Source organism: Eulemur rufifrons, chromosome 28 (assembly GCF_041146395.1).
Source record: "Eulemur rufifrons isolate Redbay chromosome 28, OSU_ERuf_1, whole genome shotgun sequence".
Taxonomy (NCBI): domain Eukaryota; kingdom Metazoa; phylum Chordata; class Mammalia; order Primates; family Lemuridae; genus Eulemur; species Eulemur rufifrons.
This window is the reverse complement of record NC_091010.1, coordinates 23234672-23259281: the sequence shown is the minus strand read 5'-3', so window position 1 is coordinate 23259281 and position 24610 is coordinate 23234672. Positions and strand designations below refer to the sequence as shown.

The 24610-nt window shown below is 37.4% G+C and overlaps 1 protein-coding gene and 1 non-coding gene across 3 annotated transcripts in view; both read left to right on the top strand.

Moving 5' to 3' along the window:
• The window catches only part of CCAR1 (cell division cycle and apoptosis regulator 1), a 57013-nt gene that overhangs the window by 17353 nt on the left and 15050 nt on the right, over nucleotides 1-24610 (top strand). For both annotated transcript variants that reach the window (XM_069460030.1, XM_069460031.1), the window contains exons 9-19: nucleotides 4366-4495; nucleotides 4743-4904; nucleotides 6713-6938; nucleotides 7497-7610; nucleotides 8145-8311; nucleotides 9040-9250; nucleotides 10060-10143; nucleotides 12519-12704; nucleotides 17979-18170; nucleotides 22574-22813; nucleotides 23451-23562. In XM_069460030.1, coding sequence (XP_069316131.1) covers nucleotides 4366-4495; nucleotides 4743-4904; nucleotides 6713-6938; nucleotides 7497-7610; nucleotides 8145-8311; nucleotides 9040-9250; nucleotides 10060-10143; nucleotides 12519-12704; nucleotides 17979-18170; nucleotides 22574-22813; nucleotides 23451-23562 — 1824 coding nt within the window. The remainder of the gene's footprint in view (nucleotides 1-4365; nucleotides 4496-4742; nucleotides 4905-6712; nucleotides 6939-7496; nucleotides 7611-8144; nucleotides 8312-9039; nucleotides 9251-10059; nucleotides 10144-12518; nucleotides 12705-17978; nucleotides 18171-22573; nucleotides 22814-23450; nucleotides 23563-24610) is intronic.
• On the top strand, nucleotides 7950-8014 carry LOC138376749 (small nucleolar RNA SNORD98). Its single transcript, XR_011231724.1, has one exon. It is a non-coding gene; the product is annotated as a small nucleolar RNA SNORD98 (small nucleolar RNA).

Genomic DNA, 24610 nt, shown 5'->3' with positions numbered 1-24610 from the left:
CTATTTTTTTTTTTTTTAGTAGAGATGGGGTCTCGCTCTTGCTCAGGCTGGTCTCGAACTCCTGAGCTCAAACGATCCGCCCACCTCGGCCTCCCAGAGTGCTAGGATTACAGGCGTGAGCCACCGCGCCCGGCCAACAATACACTTTTAATGACAAAAACAACCGAGACTTCCAGAAAACTTAACTTAAAACTTTAAAATCCTTAATAGAACACCTCTACTTCTGCAGCTATATGGAAGTATTTTATTTTATTGCCCTTAATGGTAAAAATAAGTTCAGTGACTAGCAAATTCATTGATGTCTTCTATGTGGACTTAAAACAAACATCAAATCTATTAATCCCCTGTCCCATTTTTGGTATCTTTTGATTTATTTATTTATTTATTTTTTCTTTTTTAAGAGACAGGGCTGGCTTTGCTTTGTCATTGAGGCTGGAATATAATGGCTCAATCATAGCTTACTACAGCCTTCAACTCCTGGGCTCAAGGGATCTTCCTGGCTTAGCTTCCCAAGTAGCAGGGACTACAGGTGTGCATCACCATGCTAGGCTAATTTTTGTTTACTTTTTCTAGAGATGGAGCCTTACTGTGTTGCCTAGGCTGGTCTTAAAATCTTGGCCAAAGGCTGTCCTCCTAAGTTGCTGAGATTACAGGCATGAGCCACTGCAGTCAGCTCTTTTTGGTGTCTTATCTGTAATGAAAGACTATGTTTTTGAGACTTATTTCTTATAAACATACCAATAACATTTTATATACATGTAGAATCTGATGGTTTAAATTACTTACTGAACCATAGTGCATCAGATGAATGCGCTGAGTTTTAAATTTTTCTTTGCAAAATGTTTTTTTTGATAATACTGGACATGTTTAAACAGTGTTTAAAATGATAGCCTTAGATTATGGAAGTCTTCTCAATTGGCATTTAAAGAATGTAATTGTGGCATTTTCTTTTTTATTGTAAATTATGACATACTTAATGTGATAGGACAGTTTAAAGTTTAATGAGTTATGTTTAAATGAACCCTGTGTAATCAATACCCAGGTCAAGAAATAACATTGTTGTTTCTTTTTTAATAGTTTTGCTCTCTATGCATCCTCAATATGCTTTAGCTTTGTCTGTTTTTTATTTTTTTTTTATTTTATTTTATTTTATTTATTTTTTTTTTTTTGAGACAGAGTCTCACTCTGTTGCCTAGGCTAGAGTGAGTGCCGTGGCGTCAGCCTAGCTCACAGCAACCTCAAACTCCTGAGCTCAAGCGATCCTTCTGTCTCAGCCTCCCGAGTAGCTGGGACTACAGGCATGCACCACCATGCCCGGCTAATTTTTTCTATATATATTTTTAGTTGTCCATATAATTTCTTTCTATTTTTAGTAGAGATGGGATCTCGCTCTTGCTCAGGCTGGTCTCGAACTCCTGAGCTCAAACGATCCGCCCACCTCGGCCTCCCAGAGTGCTAGGATTACAGGCGTGAGCCACCACGCCCGGCCCCAGCTTTGTCTGTTTTGAACTTGATTTGTGATGGCATATATTTAACCTCTTCTGTAAAACTTCTTTTGTTCAACATTATGTTTTATTTTTTATTTATTTATTTTTTTTGAGACAGAGTCTCACTCTGTTGCCCAGTCTAGAGTGCCATGGCGTCAGCCTAGTTCACAGCAACCTCAAACTCCTGGGCTCAAGCAATCCTCCTGCCTCAGCCTCCCAAGTAGCTGGGACTATAGGCATGCACCACCATGCCCGGCTAATTTTTTCTATATATGTTTTTAGTTGTCCATATAATTTCTTTCTATTTTTAGTAGAGATGGGGTCTCGCTCTTGCTCAGGCTGGTCTCGAACTCCTGAGCTCAAATGATCCGCCCTCCTCGGCCTCCCAGAGTGCTAGGATTACAAGCGTGAGCGACCATGCCTGGCCTGTCACTGACCTTTTGAAGAAATTGGCCTAGTTGACTTGTAGATAGATTCTTATGGAATGTTTAGTCCTATGGATTTCTCTTGAAACCTTGTGTTTTTACCTTGTTCCTCTATCTGCCTTATAAACTGTAAACTAGAAGATAAGTTTAAAGGCTTTTGGCAAGAATACATTACAGATAGGTGATGCTTTGTAGTTCATATTATATCATGTTAGAAAGTGTATGTTGTCAGTTCAACTATTATTGATGCTACATTTGATTACTTGGACAAAATGGTGGCCATAGATCTTTTCATTATAAGGGAATCTTTTTCCATGTGTAAATAATCTGTGGATAATACTTTGGTACTCTGTGAATATATTATTGTATAGCAATCTTTGATTTAATGTCTATAGATCAGGGGTTGGCAAACCGTAGCCCTTAGATTTGGCCCATGGCCTGGTTTTGTGTGGTCTTTTAGTTAAAAATGGTGTTTGTGGTTTTTAAAGGCCTCCCGAATAGCTGGGACCACAGGGCACATGACCACGACCAGCTAATTTTTTCTGTTTTTAGTAGAGGCGGGGTCTTACTCTTACTCAGGCTGTTCTCAAACTCCTGAGCTTTAGTGATCCTCCTGTCTTCGCCTCCCAGAGTGCTAGGATTACAGGCATGAGCCACCACCACCGGCTGGATTTTTCTTATCACCTTTCATCTTTCTTATGGTCACTAGTAACTGTCACTGTTCTGCAGAGAAGAGCTTTCCCTTTTCAAGTAGGGAATTCCCTTTACCAATTTGCAGGGTAAGGAGTTGGTGGTAAAACTCATCTCCAGTGGTGGCAACGAGGTTTTTTCTTTCTTGCTTACTTGTCTGTTTTATTATCACTGTGGCCTCTAGATTTTTATGTATTTGCTGTTTTATACTCAGTTGTTTTTCTTTTTAATGCTTTAATTGTCCATTTATAGATAATTGCAGTGGGAATCTTTTCAAGCTGACTCCTATGTTCTTTTCTGGTGCCCTCATTAAGGCATCAAGTACTTCTTTCTGGCCGGGCGCGGTGGCTCACGCCTGTAATCCTAGCACTCTGGGAGGCCGAGGCGGGTGGATCGCTCAAGGTCAGGAGTTCGAGACTAGCCTGAGCAAGAGTGAGACCCCGTCTCTACTAAAAATAGAAAGAAATTATATGGACAACTAAAAATATACATATAGAAAAATTAGCCGGGCATAGTGGCGCATGCCTGTAGCCCCAGCTACTCGGGAGGCTGAGGCAGGAGGATCGCTTGAGCCCAGGAGTTTGAGGTTGCTGTGAGCTAGGCTGACGCCACGGCACTCACTCTAGCCTGGGCAACAAAGTGAGACTCTGTCTCAAAAAAAAAAAAAAAAAAAAAAAAAAAAAGTACTTCTTTCTTACTTGAGATGTCCCCTTGAGGGTGTTATTAAGTTGAAAGCTTCTTATATGTTTCTGAGATGATACATTACAAGCATCAAGAAGCACAAGAATTCTGCTGACACACGTTTTTTCATTCATAATAAAAAATCAGACTCATATTGAATTAATTTTTTAGAAAACATAGTAGTTGAGAAATTTTTTTCCTGCTAAAACTCCAGAGGAGTAATTCAGATGATTACCTTACTAGGCTTCATACTGGGAATTAATATCATTAAAATAGACTGATATTAGAAAAGTATTATCTAGGTGAGATATGGTGAATCTTTCATATGTTATCAGTCAAGATGTATAAAGTTATTTGTCCTGTATTCTTATGTTTCTTATTTTCTGTGATGTAGTTTTATCTACTTCAGAGATTTTTAATTTAAATTTTTTATTTGTTTTCATTTTCTTGGAGACAGAATCTTGCTTTGTTGCCCAGGCTGGAGTGCAGTGGCATAATCATAGCTCATTGAAGCCTTGAACTCCTACGCTCAGGAGACCTCTGCTTTAGCTTCCTAAGTAGATGGGACTTACAGGCACATGCCACCACACCCTGCTAATTTTATTTTATTTTATTTATTTTATATTTTATTTTATTATTTTTATTTATTTATTTATTTATTGAGATGGGGTCTCACTATGTTTCCCAGGCTGATCTGAACTGCCTTGGCCTCCCAAAGTCCTGCGGTTAAAGGCATGAGCTACTACTACCGGCCTAGTTAATCTTTTTAAAATACTTCTGTCAATAAATTATTTTCAGTTTGCATTGTATCCAAGAAGATAGATTTGTTATATCTTACATGGATTATATCCTATATGGAGATACAGTAAATATTTATATTATTTCAAAACGAAATTGTTGATTTTCAGTAATAGGAAGAATTCATCAGACCGTACTTATTCTTTTAAAAAAATTATAAATTGTACTAACATTGAGTAAACAATTTTAGTGACTCCCAAGTAGTTGTCTGTGTTCATCTAATTAACCATGCTTTTGAACTTTGTTTAAACAAGTTAAAATTTTTTTTCTTTTATCTTTTAAAGCTGGTTTATTACAGCCTCCTGTTCGTATAGTTTCACAGCCACAACCTGCGCGAAGGTTAGATCCACCGTCCAGATTTTCAGGAAGGAATGACAGAGGAGATCAAGTGCCTAACAGAAAAGATGACCGAAGGTGTGTTTTTAAAAAGTATACTATGAATGGTCGTGATGACTGCACAGTAATGTGAGTGCACTTAATGCCGCTGAAATATACACTTAAAAGAGGGTGAAATGTAAATTTTATGTGATGTATATTTTACCAAAAATTTTTAAGAGTGAAATATACAGTGGAATCTTGCTTATATTACCTATCATATTTCACTAAAGAACTGTTCCATAATGCCAGAAATATTAGTAATTGTGGAAAATTTTGCTTTAAGTCGTGAAAGGGAGAGAGAAAGGCGTAGATCCAGAGAAAGATCGCCTCAGAGGAAACGCTCCCGGGAAAGATCTCCCCGAAGAGAGAGAGAACGATCACCTCGGAGAGTTCGACGTGTAGTTCCACGTTATACAGTTCAGTTTTCAAAGTTTTCTCTAGATTGGTAGGTTCCTTTGGTTTCCTCATTTCATTGAATTTACTAATTTTGTATAAATTGATGGAAGGTATTACAGAAAGTTTTCTTGCAACATTCATTTACTGCATTTAGTGTTCTTATATAAGGGCAGATAAGCAATTTGAAGTAGTAGTTAGCTCTCTGAAAGGGTTTGTTATTTTTACGCCCTCATTAAAGATACCAGCTAGTATTGAAAAGCAGCCCCTCAAGGACATTCCTTGGTGATAAAGTTGTTCCTTAAAGTTAGAATTGTTTAATATTCAGATTTGTTGATAACTTAATTTCATGTATAGTCGGTTGTATGTGACAGAGCAGTAATTCAACAATGAAAGAATCATTTCAAGTTTAGCTATGTCAGTGTAGTATAATAGAAACATAAACCTGTATAACACACACACATACCTAAATATATCATTCAGCCTTTGTAATCAGAGGTCATGGGCAAGTTACCCAGAATTTCTGAGCTTCACCTGCAAAGTGGAGATAATATGAATTAGCAAAATTATTGTGAGGTTGAGTTCATGTATCTAAAGCACTTAACCCAGTGTGTGGTAGTTGTACATGCTCAATACTTAATGGTGGGTTGTGGTGGCAACTAAGTCATCGATTAACAGATGGGAAAAACAAATTGACAGTAAAACAGGAAAATCACTTAAAGCAGTGTTCAAAGCTCTTTAGCATAGGAATGAGTAACTGTATGCACTTCAGTGGCCTGAGAGGATAATATTACATTTCAACAGCGTGTAATAGCTAATATTCATAATAGTAGCCTATAAAAAGTTAAAATTTCTATATATTCAATTTTAGGTCTAGTAAACCAGTATATTTTATTTAAGGTTCTTAATGCCAAGAAAATTTTCTGTGACTTGGCCTAATTATGTTATGTGTGTAGTTGGTGTTCATTTACTCTTGCTTGTGGTCAAATCAGCAACTACTTTTTTTGTTGTTGTTGTTGTTGTTATCAACAGGGTCTTGCTCTGTAACTCAGGCAGGAGTGACATGCATCTGGCATGCTTCCGTATTCCTGGATACTTGGTAGGCTGAGGTAGGAGGAACACCTGAGCCCAGTAGTTTTGAGGTGGCATTGAGCAATGATAATACCATTGCACTCCAACCTGGGTGACAGAGCAAGACCCTGTCTCTTAAAAAAAAAAAAAAAAAAATCAGTGCCAAGAAATTTATCCTCTCTTTACATGACAATTGTGTGTTGATCTTAATTGTTCACATAGAAGGGTGTATGGAGGTGCAGATAATCCAAAGTTATAATCCAAATATTTCTAATAATTTTGAATGTTAAGTATACTTGATCTAGGAACTTAGTATAGTCAGAATGAAAGTTATATTTTTCTACACTGTATAGACCTGATTGAAGGGCACTCAAAAATACTAATTTGGTACCACTTATCCTTTGTTTCTATCCATTCTATATGAACCCTAATTTTCTCAAATAATGCATAATTCCAACTGAGGAAGAACTGCTTTTATTCATGTCTTTTCTGGAGCTGGGGTCGAAGTTATTTCAAAGGGTCTTCTCTAATGAATTATAAGCTATACACAAAAAGTAAAGAAAAAAGGTAACAATTAGATACCACTGATTTATTCAAAGCTTTGAGTATACATATTTGAAAATAAGATTTTTATATGTCACTCTGCAAATCTATAGCTCATTAATAATTGACTTTCTCTTTTTTCAGCTTTTTGCTGTGTCAGATTATATTTAGCTTCAGAATTGAGTGAATGTTTGCATAGCCTTTGATATTAAGACTATGTATTCACTACTTATGTCTGTTTTTCAGTCCCAGTTGTGACATGATGGAACTAAGGCGCCGTTATCAGAATTTGTATATACCTAGTGACTTTTTTGATGCTCAGTTTACATGGGTGGATGCTTTCCCTTTGTCAAGACCATTTCAGCTGGGAAATTACTGCAATTTTTATGTAATGCACAGAGAAGTAGAGTCCTTAGAAAAAAATATGGCCATTCTTGATCCACCAGATGCTGACCACTTATACAGTGCAAAGGTTTGTATTCCACTGTGATTACAGCAGTTATTTATAATAAGAGGGTATGTGGAGTTAATCTTTACAGAGTGGTTATTTAATAGAAGACCTAAATACCTGTTTTTTTCATGACTGTCTAATTCTGTTTTGTTTATATAAGTAATTTAATTTAACTCTCTTTGCCTCACCTCTTAAGCTGTGAAACTATGGTTTTTACAACATTTTAAACTTATAAAAATGTAAAGATAAAGTTGATGTTATTGAGCTTTTTGGAATGTTATATGACTTTGGGTAGCCCTGGGGATGATTGCATTAAAGTTTAGTCTTTAGGGTAATAGTCACTATATTGCATACAGTCAGCAGATGTTTCAGATGTCTTTTGATCAAGAAAGTGTCCCTTGAAAATTTAAAACTAAGTAATTATAAGGTATTTAATATCATTTCTATGCTATAGCATTTTATTTTCCATTATTATAAAAAAATTTCAGATATATGATATGTAAAGATAATTAGTAGTGCTTCTCATTTTTTTACATTACTTTAGACTTTTGACAGGATTGAATTATTTGACTATAATAGGTAATGCTGATGGCTAGCCCTAGTATGGAAGATTTGTATCATAAGTCGTGTGCTCTTGCTGAAGACCCACAAGAACTTCGAGATGGATTTCAACATCCTGCTCGACTTGTTAAGGTAAAATGACACATTTATTTTAACTTTAGGTGTATATTACTTTACTTAGTTCTAACTGTATATACATAAAATGTAAAACACTTTTTCATTTTGTTAATTAGTTAATGAATTTCAGTATTGTTAAGGCACCTAGAATTTAATGATGTAGATGTTTTTCTTGTTGTAGATTATATCTTCTTTTTATGTCACTAGTTCAACTGTCATTGTGATGTTTTATATTTGTAGCATAGTAAAATCTTAGTGGTAATGAACCTCAGAGTGTCTTTGGATGCTGTTAAAGTTTAAATTATAGCTTGTTTCTTTAAAAGAACGCTATCTGAAGAAATATTTTAGAAGGATGAGTTATGATGTGTAAATCCTATTCCATTGCTGAAATGCAGTGTGGAACACGATGAACTGAACTCTTCCTTGACTGACAGATACCAGAGGTAGTAAAAATGATATTGGAAAGGTTTGTACCTTTCCTTCTCAAGTATTTTATTTGTAATTTACAGATTGTGTAATATATGTAAATGATTCTTTGTTTTGAATTAGTTTTTAGTGGGCATGAAAGGCAAGGATGAAGCTATGGCCATTGGAGGCCACTGGTCTCCTTCGTTGGATGGACCAGACCCAGAAAAAGATCCCTCTGTGTTGATTAAGACTGCTATTCGTTGTTGTAAGGCTCTGACAGGCATTGATCTAAGTGTATGCACACAATGGTAAGTACCAATTCATTTCTTGATTGGAAATATTTTCCTAATAGTTTATGTAGATGTTCTTGTCGATCAGCCTTTTTACCCCCCTATTTTAGCAACCCTGGTCATGCAGGTATTCTCAAAGGAGAATCCCCATTTGTAGCAAAGTTTATTTGGTGCCAAAATGTTTTGGGGAAAAAGGATTAAGAACTAATCAAAATAAACTGAAAATTTAAATGTTTTGTTACGCTGTACTTCGGAAGTTGGATGTATGTTGAAAATACTTTTCATTTCATGCATAGCTGGAGAAGATCGTCAAGAGAGAACTTCATTTCGTTATAATTCTTTTGTTATAAAATGATGTAGTTGCTGATTATTTTTGTTCAGCCATATTTTCTCTTGAGGCTTATTTGTCCTGTGTATTTTAGTATATTTCTTGTGACTTAATTGAGAATATTCTTTTTTAGCACATGCAATCTGAACAGCTATCCAGCTTCTTCAGGTATTCTGTAAAATATGGGTAGCTCTGTAATCAAACTTGAAAATGCCTTGGGGGAACATACTCTTTTAACCAATAAAATATTGTACAAATGTACCAAAAGAGGAACTATGGCTTATATAATTTTTTTTTCTTTAGACCAACCTCAAGTTCTTGCAGCAAAATTTCTTTACTTGATGTGCTACAAGTGAACTAGGGTCTTTAAAATGTATTTTAGAATTTTTTTTCCAACATGCTTCTTCCCTTGCAACAGGTACCGTTTTGCAGAGATTCGCTACCATCGCCCTGAGGAGACCCACAAGGGGCGTACAGTTCCAGCTCATGTGGAGACAGTGGTTTTATTTTTCCCGGATGTTTGGCATTGCCTTCCCACCCGCTCAGAGTGGGAAACCCTCTCCCGAGGATACAAGCAGCAGCTGGTCGAGAAGCTTCAGGGTGAACGCAAGGAGGCTGATGGAGAACAGGCACTGAACGCTAATCCCTTTTTCTATTTCCGCTTCTCACAGGCACAGGAACACAGGCACAAATGCACATCACACACTACATAACAAACACACATGGAGGAACATAACTGGTTAACAGCGACTGGTAATCCAGCTTTCAGCAGTATAGTTGTATGTTCTTTTCTCTTAAAAATTCTGTCCATTATGCTAACTTTAAGAGTGCTGAGACCTCAAAGGAAAATAAGTTGTGCTTAAATTGCACAGAGTTTTGTTTTTATCATAGGTCTAGTTGCTGGAATCTGGGACCAGTTGTTGAACAAGATTCAGTATTAAGCCATTTTAAACATTTTGCCATTTTCTGAAATTTAAAAATTTTCTCTTTCACGGTCATCAGTTCTAGTCATGGATATTTGAAATTGGACAACCACAAGTCTGAGAGCTTTGAAATTTCAGGCTATGTGGCAACGTCTTTGGTACATTTCAAAGGTCTGACTAAATCAGTTTTTGGGTGGCTTGAAAATTGGGGCAAGATCACACACTGTGTGGTTAGTGGAGACCGGCAGTGTTTGTGCATCCCTGATATCCTTTGTGTTGTAATTTATCACCCTTTTGTGTTTCACAGATCTGGCTTTGATTGGCTGATGAATGTCTTTGTGATCAGTTAAAAGTGGTAGAATGTATGTACGTGGACTTGCCTAAATAATAACTTTAGGAGAAGACAATCTGAAACATTTGTGACCTTGCACAGATCAGCAACAGACTTTTAAAAATAAATTACTTTTATTTTAAGGTTTCATAGTAGTAATTACATTCTTAACTTTGTATATCAGGATGAAGAAGAAAAGGATGATGGTGAAGCTAAAGAAATTTCCACTCCAACGCATTGGTCTAAACTTGATCCAAAGACAATGAAGGTAACTTTGAAAGCGATGGTTAATTTGAAATCTCTGAACAGCAATAAGATTAACATTGGTGAGAATGAGAGCAATGTTTTTTCAGACAAACACCATTCAAAATGAAGTCTGCTGATTCTGTATATATGTTGCGTTATACATGTATATATTTGTATATGTATCAATTAGATACAGGGCAACTTTATAAATCAGTTTAGCCAGTATCTATTGAATGTCTGCTATATATTAATACAAGGGCCTGTAGTATGAAGTGACATTGGTTTCTGGTTTGAGAAATGATCAAGGTTGGATTATTGCGCTTAAATAACTGTAAAGGGGTAGGGAAGAAACATGAAAAATGTAATCTGTTTTTTTTGGCTGTCCATATAATTTCTTTCTATTTTTAGTAGAGACGGGGTCTTGCTCTTGCTCAGACTGGTCTCGAATTCCTGAGCTCAAACAATCCGCCCGCCTCGGCCTCCTGTTTTTTAAAATACTGTTTTTTTTTGTTTGGTTTTTTTTTTTTTTTTTGAGACAGAGTCTCACTCTGTTGCCCGGGCTAGAGTGCTGTGGCGTTAGCCTAGCTCACAGCAACCTCAAACTCCTGGGCTGAAGCAATCCTCCCACCTCAGCCTCCCAAGTAGCTGGGACTACAGGCATGCGCCACCATGCTCAACTAATTTTTTCTGTATATATTTTTAGTTGGCCAGGTAATTTCTTTCTATTTTTAGTAGAGACGGAGCCTTGCTCTTGCTCGGGCTGGTCTTGAACTCCTGAGCTCAAATGATCCACCCGCCTCGGCCTCCCACAGTGCTAGGATTACAGGCGTGAGCCACTGCGCTTGGCCTGTTTTTTTAAAATAAATTTAAAAGTAAAATGTATATAAACATCTAAACTGGGAAGGAAAAAATTATTTAAGAGCCTCTTTTGAAAGTCTTTGGTTAAGCTGTACTAGTTTTTCTTTCCAGTATCTCTGGATCTGCTGTCTTTTTGTAATTTTGCATCTCTCAGCCTGTACTGTGACTATAGATCTATGGTCAGAAGGTCAGAAGATGATTATCAGTTTTGCAGTTTGTGTAACCTTTTTTTTTTTTTTTTTTTTTTGAGACAGAGTCTTGTTTTGTTGCTCAGGCTAGAGTGCCATGGCGTCCTCCTAGCTCACAGCTACCTCAAACTCCTGGGCTCAAGCAATCCTACTGTCTCAGCCTCCCGAGTAGCTGGGACTACAGGCATGTGCCACCATGCCCGGCTAATTTTTTTTCTGTATACATTTTTAGCTGTCCAAATCATTTCTTTCTATTTTTAGTAGAGACAGGGTCTCGCTCTTGCTCAGGCTGGTCTTGAACTCCTGAGCTCAAACGATCCACCCGCCTCGGCCTCCCAAGTGCCAGGATTATAGGCGTGAGCCACTGTGCCTGGCCCCCTAGGACTTTTTTAAGTCCCCTGGCTTTGCATTTCTTTTTATTATAAACATAATGCATGCTTAGTTTTGAAGATGGCATATATAGAAAAAAAAAAGGAAAATTACTGAAGCTTATCAATCAAACTACTCTTAAAATTTTTATGTATTTTCTTTTTCTGACTACAAGCTTTGTGATTGGTTGGTTGTTGTATATCAGAGTTACTATCTCATCCTTCTGAGGTAATATTAGTTAATATTAATTTTTTCCATGTAGGCTGGGTGTGGTGGCTCACACCTGTAATCCTAGCACTCTGAGAGGTAGAGGCGGGAGGATGGCTTGAGGTCAGGAGGTTGAGACCAGAAGCAAGAGCGAGACGCTGTCTCTACTAAAAATAGAAAAAATCCTCCATGCAAGGTGGCACGGGCGAGGTGGCATGCGTCTGTAGTCTCAGCTATTCGGGAGACTGAAATAGGAGGATTGCTTGAGCCCAGGAGTTTGAGGTTGCTGTGAGCTAGGCTAATGCCACAGCACTCTAGCCTGGGCAACAGAGTGAGACTCTTGTCTCAAAAAAAGAAATTTTCTTTTTCCATGTAGTTATTTTTAGATGTTCCATACTATTCCTAATCTAATTGATGTACTGATTTTTCTTGAGTATTACTCTATTAGATTCTTTGTTCAATTTCTCATTTCGATTCTTTATTGGATGGAATGTTATACATAAATCTATAGTTTGTTTGTGGTTTTTTTCCCTCTATTTAGGATATTTTTTTAGGGGTAGACTCCTAGAAATTATAAGGTCAAAGGGGCATTTGAGAAAAACTTCTAACCATCTTAAAACATGTTTCTGTCATTTTGCATTTCCACAAGCAGTCTATAGCTATGCAAGTTTCTCTTTCACCAGATTTTTAAAAAATCTGACAAAAGATAACTTTAGTTTGTTCTCTTTTTCAGTGTCCCTTTCTCTTTTTCTGTTTTTATACTTCATATATTTAGGTAAATGATCTCCGAAAAGAATTAGAAAGTCGAGCTCTTAGTTCCAAAGGATTAAAATCCCAGTTAATAGCCCGCTTGACAAAGCAGCTTAAAGTAGAAGAACAAAAAGAAGAACAGAAGGAGTTAGAGAAATCTGAAAAAGAAGAGGAAGAAGAGGATGATAGGAAATCTGAGGATGATAAAGAGGTATGTACTCAATCATTTAAATGTACTGTAATGGTATTAGTATTGGTGTATAGGGGTTCTGAGAATGACCTCAGTTGTATGTGTGTGTGTATACTTTTATAAAGGTATAATTTGCATACAATAAAATTCAACCTTTTTAGTAAATGGTTCCTTAAGTTTTGACTAATGCACATGATTGTGTAACCACCATCAATCAAGATATAAAACATTTCTACATAGACAGCTTAGAGATTGAGTTCTAGTGTAGTGCTTATCCTAGAATTTTGCTGCTTCTAAGTGTGTTTGATTAGATGTTACTGCTTTAATACTCAGAGACTATTTATTCAAGTTGTTTTATGCCTCAGTTTTCTGTCCAATAGAAAACTCACGGATGCATAAGGCTGTTATTTGTTTCCTAAATTTGAAATGCAGGGCTATGAGAAGTGTGTTTTACCACCAGTAATTGGATCAATTACATAATGTGTTTCCTGTTGTTACTCGTTTTCAAGTTTATAGCATTATTGGAAGGAAAAACTCAAACCTTGTTTTTCCTCTGCTCTCACACCGCAATATCAGTAAACAACAGAGAAGACTTCTATGGCCCCAAAATATATTGGGCTTTTTCCCCACTTGTAAGCAAGCAGTTCTGCAGTCAACATGGCTGGGTGTCCTCCCATTCAATTCCAACAACATCTAGCTGTAGATAATGTCCAATCCCACAGGTTGGGGGCTCAGTCCCCAAGACTGGTCCCCTCCTTCACATACCCAGTCACAAGTCCAGGCCTCTGGAACTTTTGACCAGTCAGCTTCTAGTTGGGGTTCCTGCAACCCTTTCTGTGGGTTCAGTTACTTTGCTCAGGGAAACATTTACGTACATTTGCCCCATTTATTGTAAAGATTACTACAAAGGATACAGATAAAAAGATGTGTAGGATGAGGTATCAGGGAAGGTGTGTGGACCTTCAGTGCCCTCTCCAAGCAAGCCATCCTCCAGGAACTTCCTCGTGTTCTGTTATCCAGAAGCTCTCCAAAGCCAGTCCTTTTGAGTTTTTATGGAGGCTTCATTACATAGGCATGATTGGTTAGACCACTGGCCATCAACTTAACCTCTAGCTCCCTCCGCTGACTGGAGGTTAGGAGGTAGGGCTGAAAGTCCCAACCCTAATCATGCCTTGGTCTTTCGGCTGATCAGCCCCATCTTAAAGCTATCAGTTCATGTACAGGAAGACATCACTGGAGATCCCAAGGATTTTAGGAGTTGTATGCCGGGATACGAGTTGAAGACCAAATATATATGTCACAATTATTTATGAAGTATTCTTGGCAGAAACCTTTACTCTAAATCTGACTGTGAGAAAACAATCAGATATATCTTGAATGAAAAATTCTACAAAGCAGCTTGCCCGAACTTTTCAAAAAAATGTCCACATAATAAAAGACAAAAGAAAAATTATTTAGGGGCTTTCTTAGGTTAAAGGAGATCAGTGAAAGTCAAAGCATTTTTGGGATAGTTGGAGAAATCTGTGGATATGGTTGTGACATTGGATAACACTGAAGCAGTGTTCAGTTTCTTGAATGTGATAATCGTTTTGTAATTTTGTAGAATTACCTTGTTCTTAGGCAATGCATGGAATTGTGATTTCTTATTTTATTTAATGAGTTATAAATATTTATTTTTATGATGAAATTGTCCCAGAGTTGGCCAGTGGGAGTCCTTTTAAGTTATGTGCTCTTCTGACATGGCCTTATTTTTTGAGGACTTCCTTACTCTCTAGCATGGTAGGGTATTTCATTCTTAGTACTATTCCTGCTCTAGCTCAGGAATCAACCATTTCCCCAGAAGCCCTGTTTCTTTTTAGTGAAGAATGGTATTTAGAAGCCAAGATGTGCTCACTGTTATCAGATTGCTGCTCCCAACCCCTCTCAGTGAACAGAGCTATGGAATATATATCTACATGTACATATTTACATCTATATTTTACATATATTGAAAGCTATGAGTTTACACTGATACCTCCAATTTTTCCAATTCTAATTCAGTATTACAGGGTTCATTCTAGTTTTTTCCTTTTCCATTTGTTTAACTTTTTTATCTAATGATATAAGAAACATGAGCCAAGTGCAGTGGCTTATGCCTGTCATCCCAGTGCTTTGGGAGGCCCAGGAGGGAGGATTGCTTGAGGCCAGGAGTTTGAGACCAGTTTGGGCAACATAGCAAGACCCCATCTCTACAAAAAAGTAAAGCAAAATAAATTAGCCAGGTATGGTGATATTAGGTTTTTATAGTCCTAGCAATTCAGGAGGCTGAGGCAGGAGGATCTCTTGAGCCTAGGAGTTAAACGTTACAGTGAGCTATGATTGTGCCACCACTGTTCTCTAGCCTGAAGAACAGAGCTAGACCCTATCTCTTAAGAAAAAGAAAGAAAAAACGTGGCTCCCATCATACTTAATATATTTGCCTACTTAGTTTTTCAACATCATTCCCTCTCCTACCTGGATACTCTCTTTACTATGCTTTAGTCTGATTCCCTACCCTGTATTGTCTGTACACACATAACCTCCTTGCTCCATTAGGTTTTCAATGGGTAACCTGGGTAGCTCGGGTTTGCACTATGCCTTGTGGCTCCACCTCTCTGCTCGACTGCATCTGCTATGTAGACACTTGCCTTGCTTGAAAAAATTGCTTTAAAACTGAATTGTTTAGGACAGGCAGAGAAAGCAAAAAGCCAATTTTCACTTTTTGATGTTAGCAGCCATTGGTGCTCAGATCCTAGATCTTTTGATACATTGGGGGTTTGAAATATAGTGATACTGTAATTCTTACTGTTTTGTTTTCACATGTTCTTCTTATCTACTAATTTGATTACCAGTAGTACAGTTTTACCTCGTGATATATTCATATAGAATGGTCAGGATTAATTCTTGATTATTTCCTTTTTATTTATTAATTTTTTAAGATAATGAATTGGTTCCTTGCCATCTTCATTTGGTTATCTTTTTGGTTTGTTTTTAAATATCATTATGAATGCATTGATTTAAACATACTTGAGTTTTAATTCCTTGTAAATCTTATCTTTATTGTAGTGCAACTTGTCCCCTTATGTCATACTGTAAATACATCTACCTAGCATGCTTTAAAAGAAAAATTTTTTTTTTTTTTTTTTGGAGACAGGGTCTCTGTCTCCCAGGCTAGAGTGCAGTAGCATCATCTTTGCTCACTGCAACCTCAAACTCCTGGGCTCTAGTGATCCTCCTGCCTCAGCCTCCCGTGTAGCTGAGACTACAGGCTCACACCACCATGTCCAGCTAATTTTTTTTTTTTTTTTTTTGTGTGTGTGTGTGTGTCGAGACAGGGTCTGGCTCTTACTCAGGCTGGTCTCAGAACTCCTGGCCTCTAATGATCCTCCTGTCTTGGCCTCCCAAAATGCTAAGATTACAGGTGGGAGCCACTTTACCCAGCCTACTTTCTTGTAAATATTATGCTTCAGTATGCATATCATTAAAGATTTTTTTCTTATTCTCTGTCTGTTTGGGTAAAACTTATATACAATGAAACACAAAATTCCTTACCAGTATAGAACATTTCCATCTTCCATCCAGTCCTTTTTGGGATAGTCTTTTAGCAGGCCTACCTCCCACCTTCTACAGCCACTTCCATTAGAGAAGCTGAAGGTTTGATACAAGGATCATATATATGACTTACCAATCAATTTTCAGAATGTTAAGTACATGATGCAGAATGCCTGTGTTCCCTCTAACATTTTCTTTTTTTTTTTTTTTTTTTTTGAGACAGAGTCTCACTCTGTTGCCCGGGCTAGAGTGAGTGCCATGGCATCAGTCTAGCTCACAGCAACCTCAAACTCCTGGGCTTAAGCGATCCTACTGCCTCAGCCTCCCGAGTAGCTGGGACTACAGGCATGTGCCACCATGCCCGGCTAATTTTTTGTATATATATATATTTTAGTTGTCCATATAATTTCTTTCTATTTTTAGTAGAGACAGGGTCTCACTCTTGCTCAGGCTGGTCTTGAACTCCTGACCTCGAGCGATCCACCCGCCTCGGCCTCCCAGAGTGCTAGGATTACAGGCGTGAGCCACCGCGCCCGGCCCCTCTAACATTTTCTTAATGTCTTTTAGCATATATTAAAAATAGTAAGTTTAAGGCTGGGCGTAGTGGCCCAAGCCTGTAATCCTAGCACTTAAGGAGCCAGAGGCAGGATTGCTTGTGGACAGGAGTTGGAGACCTGCCTGAGCAAGAGGGAGACTGCAGATGCTTACCACCATGCCTAGCTACCTCAGTACGTTTTTATTTGTTTTTATGTGAATTAAGTTTGCCCAGACCTTTATTAGGTTGTTTGCTTCAAATATTAATAGCTTTTCTAACTGTATAAGAGCTTTACTCTTAGGTTCTTTGTTTTCTTGTTCTATCAAAAACAAATGATGACTTGCTTTCTGAGGTTTCTCATCTCTATTGCCCTATTTTATCTGGACCTTCTCCTGTGTCTCTATTGTCCATGTCCTGCTCTATATTGTTTTGATTCCAGCAGTTTCTCTTCGGGGATGGGGTGGGGGGGTGGGAGAGGCCGGCTGTGCTGGAAGGAAGCCCTGGTAAATTAGCTTGGCAGGATCCTACGACTAGAGTGTTCTAGAACCCTTCAGATCTTAACATGGACTCTGCCCTCACTTTCTTGTTGGGAGTAAAACTTTGCCTAGTTTCTGCTGCTGTTCTTAAATTGACCTGCTGCTCTTTCCAGTGTGTGCCTATTGCCTGTTTTGTGATTTCCTTGTTCTCAGGTAGATTTTACAACCCATTACTTCTTTCTGCTTCTGTGCCCCCCTTCCGCCTCCCCCCCACCCCCCAGAATCCAGTAACATAGATCTTGTGGCTTTTCCCATCCATCTGTGTATGGGTTTGTGGGGATACCTTGCCACTTAGGTTTGTTGTGAATGTCCATGGGTTTTTGGTTTTGATGTATGTATTGCTGTCTTTTAAGATGCGGTATTTCGGAAAGATACCAAAACTATGCTACTGCTGCTGTTTTCCCAGAATCCTCTAATTTATATAATCTTAATATAGGTAATTCCCCCTCCCACCTTTAGAAGGCAGTTTTTATGCTGGGAAATCCAAAAGAAAATTAGGAGCCATAAAAGCTACTATCCTTTGTAAATTTAAACTTCCCTCCCTTCTCAACCCTATGTCTAGTATAATCATTATGGGAACTTTGTTCTTTTTCTTTATATGGTATAATATTGTACGTGGAAGCTTAACCATGGCTTAACATTTCAAATACTTAGGAAGAAGAAAGGAAACGTCAAGAGGAAATGGAGCGCCAGCGTCGGGAAAGACGGTATATTTTGCCTGACGAACCAGCCATCATTGTACATCCAAATTGGGCTGCAAAAAGTGGCAAATTTGATTGTAGCATCATGTCTTTGAGTGTCCTTTTGGACTACAGATTAGAGGATAATAAAGAACATTCATTTGAGGTAATGTTTTTAATTTGAAATAGCAGCCATATAAGGGCTTCACATTGTGACTATTTAATATGTCTCTGAAGTCTCTTTGAGTGCCTCTTTAATTGCTTCTGTTTTTTTCTGGTTTTGTTGTTTTTTCTTTTAATTTGCTTTTTGAAGGACAAATACAAATGATCTCTCTTCAAAAGTTACTTACAGACTCATTTTTGCTGATTGCATTCCTGTGATAGTAGTTTGTTTTGTTTTGTTTTTAGATAGTCTCTCTCTGTTGCCCAGGCTAGAGTGTAGCAGCATCCTCATAGCTCACTGCAACCTCAAACTCCCGGGCTCAAGTGATCCTCTTGCCTCAGCCTCCTGAGTAGCTGGGGACTACAGGTGCATGCCGCTACACCTGGCTAAGTTTTTAAAAAACAATTTTTTATAGATAAGGTTTCAGTATGTTGTCCAGGTTGGTCTCAAACTCTTGTCCTCACACAATCCTTCTGCCTTGGCCTCGCAAAGTTCAGGGATTACAGGTTTGAAGCACCACACTTGGCCTCCTGTGATTTGGTTTATGTGTTCCTTTGTCCTCTGTATTTCTTGTAGATTGACAGCTGAATCTAAATTGTCACTCAGGTTCAGGTTCAGTTGTTTTTTTTCTCTAAGATTGTTTGTAAGTAGTGGAGTGTTCTTTCATCAGGATATCCATTATGTTTACTTGTCTCCTTTGGGGATTAGGTAATGCTTTATCATTTTCCATAGAATTAAAACAATATTTAATACCATTTAATGGGATTGAAAATTTTACTTTTGATTCGTTGGGTTTTAAGAAAAAATAATTGATGTTTATGTTTTCAATGCCATTCTATTTCTTTGTACCATTATTTTAGAGTAGCTTTACAACATGTAGTCATATTTCTGTTTTGAAAACAATTGAAGACTTTTATTCCTAAGTAATTGCTTTATTCTTTAAATGAAATAGAATTTCCAAAAATATTTTGTAGTACCCTACACAAAATTATAACTAAAATTATGACATGTTCTATTATTATATCTTAACATATCTCACATTAAAAATTTTTCATACATTAATTGGAAAAATTAGTCATACTTCCTTGATCCAGAAGGTCATTGTTCACCATGTGATAAGATGAAAATGAAGGAAAAGACTAGAGATGTCTACAGACAAATATAGAGGACAACTGAGGTGATTATAAAAGATAAAGTGCATGCTTATTGGTCTTGATATAAAATATGTTATAAGTATAAAAATATTTCAAAATTTTTTTATATATTAATGGTCCTAGTAAGCAAGGGTCCTTAAACATTAGATGTTGTGGGATTTACATTATTTTGTTAGCAGTTGCCATAAATTTAAATAATTCCTAATAGTGTCTATCATGTAATAATCACTCAAGAAATAAATAAATGAAAAAAATAGTTTAAAGCATCTCAGATTAATGCTACAGCAATTTTTGAAGCCTCCCTTTGCTAGCAAATTGTTCCTTTATTTTTTCTTTCCCACCTAACATATCCTCTTGGTTAGTTTCATTTTAATCTACATTAGAATGCAGAAGTCATTTTGGTACATGAGTTTAAAAGAAATTCTGTAAGACAATATATCATAAAATTTAATTATAAATCTTTGGCTTATTTAATATTAATGCTAGATGTATCTTCATCTTCCATTGTTTATAGGTATAAAATATGTAGAAATAATTTTGCTCTTCTGTTTACAGTTCTAGGCTTCTTTGTATATAATACATTGTGATTATTGCTTTCTATGTCTAGATAACAGAAAATAGAAAACTCTAGGTGAAAAATATGCTTCTTACTACTTACACAAATAGGGATTTTGTTTAATTTACATTAATGGCTAAGAGAATGTAATTTTCAACATCTTCATGCTCATTTTACTACTAAGTTTTTTTTTTTTTTTTTTTTTTTTTTTGAGACAGTCTCACTCTGTTGCCCAGGCTAGAGTGAGTGCCGTGGCGTCAGCCCAGCTCACAGCAACCTCAAACTCCTGGGCTCAAGCGATCCTCCTGCCTCAGCCTCCCGAGTAGCTGGGACTACAGGCATGCACCACCATGCCCGGCTAATTTTTTGTATATATATATATATTTTAGTTGTCCATATAATTTCTTTCTATTTTTAGTAGAGATGGGGTCTCGCTCTTGCTCAGGCTGGTCTCGAACTCCTGAGCTCAAACGATCCGCCCACCTCGGCCTCCCAGAGAGCTAGGATTACAGGCGTGAGCCACCGCGCCCGGCCCTACTACTAAGTTTTTTAAATTTAAAATCTATAGAGATTATACATAAACTAAAGAAAAATAGATTGTAAAATCAATTGTAATTGTGAGAAATTGCATTATCCTTTATGGTCAGGAAAATAGGCTGATTAAAGTATTTTACCAACTATAGCAGATTGCCAAAGATTACACAATTTAGAGCTGTGGTGAACCATTTCAAATTTTAGACCCTTTTAAGGATCAGTTGAAAGCAGTGGATCTTTAACCTTAGAAATATGTATGTAGGAAATTTAATATTTAATTTTAGGTTCATGAGTATGCTGTAGTTCATTATCCATGGATCTCTGCATAGTAGTAATACATGCTCCCTACTCAAGGTTTTGAATTGTTTCTCTTGCCAGGAGTGCTCTTCTAGATATCTATTATATGTGGCTCTTTTCCTTGCCTCCTCCTTGTCACTTTTCACATGTCATCTGATCAAAGAGGCCTTGTCTGACTACTCTCTCTTGTTAGGAAATGCTGTTTGGTGATGTGAGGTTTTTTTTCTTTTTTTTTTTTTTTTTCTTCTTCTTTTTAACATAGAGAAGGAAAAACAACACATGCAGGAAACCATAAAACCCTTCAAGTTAACTGTAGCCAACGGTCAATCTCATTAGGATATAATGGGTAAACTATAGCCCTCTCTATAAAGCCTGAGTGCTCCTCTGAATAATTTCCAATTTTCTCACTTGCTGAAAGCTCTTTTTGGCAACAAAGCAGAAGTCCCACTCACTTTATTTATACCATTTCTATTCTCCTCTGCATCGGTTACTTCTTTCAAAAATCAGTCCCGGCCGGGCGCGGTGGCTCACGCCTGTAATCCTAGCACTCTGGGAGGCCGAGGCGGGTGGATTGCTCAAGGTCAGGAGTTCGAGACCAGCCTGAGCGAGACCCCGTCTCTACTAAAAATAGAAAGACATTATATGGACACCTAAAAATCTATATAGAAAAAATTAGCCGGGCATAGTGGCGCATGCCTGTAGTCCCAGCTACTCGGGAGGCTGAGGCAGTAGGATCGCTTAAGCCCAGGAGTTTGAGGTTGCTGTGAGCTAAGCTGACGCCACGGCACTCACTCTAGCCTGGGCAATAAAGTGAGACTCTGTCTCAACAAAAAAAAAAAAAAATCAGTCCCTGTGTTCATTTTTCAACATGTATTTGTTTAACTGGAATATATATACATATTAACCCAGCTAATTACTTAAACTTACACTTTCATTGAGGATGGCAGGGATGGCTTGGGAAAATGGATAGTGAGGCTGAGGGCTGAGGGCTGCCAAGCCTCATCAGAGGACCAAGGCCTTCGGTAAATCTGTTCCTCCATTGCTGAAATGGAGAAGACATCTGTTTAGGGAAATCAGTTCTGGGCTGCTTCTAGGGCTCAGGACATAGGGTTCCAGTGCCCTTTTTGGTACTTCTGACCTTCTGACCTCAAACTACTCACTGAACCATTCTCAACTCAATTTCTCTATGTAAAAAAAGAAAGAGAGGGGGCAGAAATAACCCTTTGCCCGCATACTTATTGGGAGAATATGCCAAAATATTGTGGGGGCAGTGATTTCCAAACTTCAGTGAGCCTTAGAAATACATGGGGGGCTCATTCGTGCCCCACTCCTACAGTCTGACTGTGGCCGGGAATTATTCTCTATGTGCTTATTCTGCTTTTTTTTTTCTTTTTTTCCTTAAATTTTATGTTGATTTGGTTATTCCTTCTCTTCATCAGATGGTTAGCTGCACTGGGCGGGGAGGGGTATTGGCTTTCTTCAATACTGTCTCTCCAGTGCCTAAAACAGGCTCTATTTTATAGTAGGCATTTGCTTTAAAACTTGTTGAGTACATGAATAAGGTATCACGAAGATTAATGGTTATGTTTGGATGACAGAAATTCTTTTTTTCCACTCACTTTCATATTTTCTATAGTAGGGCTATTATTTTATATATAATATTTGGCCAAAACTGTACATGATATTTTTTTCTTGAGTATTCCTTTGAGAATGTTAAGTCTCCTCATCAATTATTATAACTGTATTATAAGTGTACATAATTGTTAGATGTGGCCAGGTTTTATTTAATAAATTACTAACTGTGCTGGATTTATTCAGTATTTCTGTTGAAGTTGGTTGAGTTAATGTTAGTGTCTTTTTTATAGGTTTCATTGTTTGCAGAACTTTTTAATGAAATGCTTCAAAGAGATTTTGGTGTCAGAATATACAAATCATTACTGTCTCTTCCTGAGAAAGAGGACAAAAAAGAAAAGGATAAGAAAAGCAAAAAGGATGACAGAAAAGATAAGAAAGAAGAAAGAGATGATGAAAACGATGATCCAAAACCCAAACGGAGAAAATCAGGCGATGATAAAGATAAAAAAGAAGATAGAGATGAACGGAAGGTCTCTAATTATTTCTATGCCTATGAATGTGATTTGGATGTTTTCAATGAGTCTTCTAGATTGTAACAGAATGTTAATTTCCATGAAAATAGTAAAATGTAATGGACAAACTGAAAGATTTTATTGTATTATTAGAAATATAAATCATTGAATTAAGCCCATATAAACATCTGTAGCTAGTTTTCTAATCATTTATTTTTGAAGCATGTTAATATAATTATTAAAAGGGTATAATGTGAAATTAACTTGAATGGATTTGATGTTTTCTAGTTTTGTTTTGTTTTGAGACAGAATCTCACTCTGTTGTCTGGGCTAGAGTGCCGTGGCGTCAGCCTAGCTCACAGCAACCTCAAACTCCTGGGCTCGCTCAAGCAATCCTACTGCCTCAGCCTCTCGAGTAGCTGGGACTACAGGCATGCGCCACCATCCCCAGCTATTTCCTATTTTTTTAGTAGAGACGGGGTCGTGCTCTTGCTCAGGCTGGTCTTGGACTCCTGAGCTCAAACCATCCACCCACCTTGGCCTCCCAGAGTGCTAGGATTACAGGCATGAGCCACCACGCCCAGCCTTGTTTTCTAGTTTTAGTCACTTGATGTTTGAGATTTCTTGCTTAATTTTAAGGCATTTTAAATTACAGAAAGAAGATAAAAGAAAAGATGATTCTAAAGATGATGATGAAACTGAAGAAGATAATAATCAAGATGAATATGATCCAATGGAAGCAGAAGAAGCTGAGGATGAAGAAGACGGTATAATTCAAATTTATTTATTACTCCTTAGGATTAAAAATAACATTTTGTTTGGTGACTTTTTGTCCCTGAAATCTATAATTTTAATATTTTTTATTTAGAATAGAAACAGTAAAATATTCTCTAGTAAAAATGTTTATATTAACTAATTGTAGTTTTATTAGTTTTTAGGTGAAAAGATTGTTTTAAGACATATTTATTATTAATTATCATATGTCCCATGTATATTTTTTTTTTTTTTTTTTTGAGACAGAGTCTCACTCTGTTGCCCAGGCTAGAGTGAGTGCCGTGGCGTCAGCCTAGCTCACAGCAACCTCAAACTCCTGAGCTCAAGCGATCCTCCTGTCTCAGCCTCCCGAGTAGCTGGGACTACAGGCATGCGCCACCATGCCCGGCTAAGTTTTTCTATATATATTTTTAGCTGTCCATATAATTTCTTTCTATTTTTAGTAGAGATGGGGTCTCGCTCTTGCTCAGGTTGGTCTCGGATTACAGGCGTGAGCCACCGCGCCCGGCCTCCATGTATAATTTTTTTTTGAGATAAGATCTCACTCTGTCTCCCAGGTTAGGGTGCAGTGGCCTCATCATAGCTCACTATAACCCCAAACTGCTTGTCTCAAGCGATCCTCCTGCCTCAGTCTCCCTCGTAGCTGGCACTATAGGTGTGTACACTATACCCAACTAATATTTCTATTTTTTGTAGTGATGGGGTCTCGCTCTTGCTCAGGCTGGTCTTGAACTCCTGGCCTCAAGCAGTACTCCTGCCTGAGACTTCTAGAGTGCTAGGATTATAGGTGTGAGCCACTGTACCTGGCCATATGTCCCATAATATAATGAATACTTACCCAACTTTCAGGAATAAATTTCCCTGAATGTGGTGCTGAAAATGTGATATAAAAGTTATAATAGTCCCCATTGTCTCATGCAATATGTTCTTTAGAAAATTAAGTTGGACATTTTTAAATGAATACTATCATAATGCAAAAGAGTACATATAGAGTTTAAAGGCTAATAATTATAAACACTCATATACCTATTGCCCAGGTTT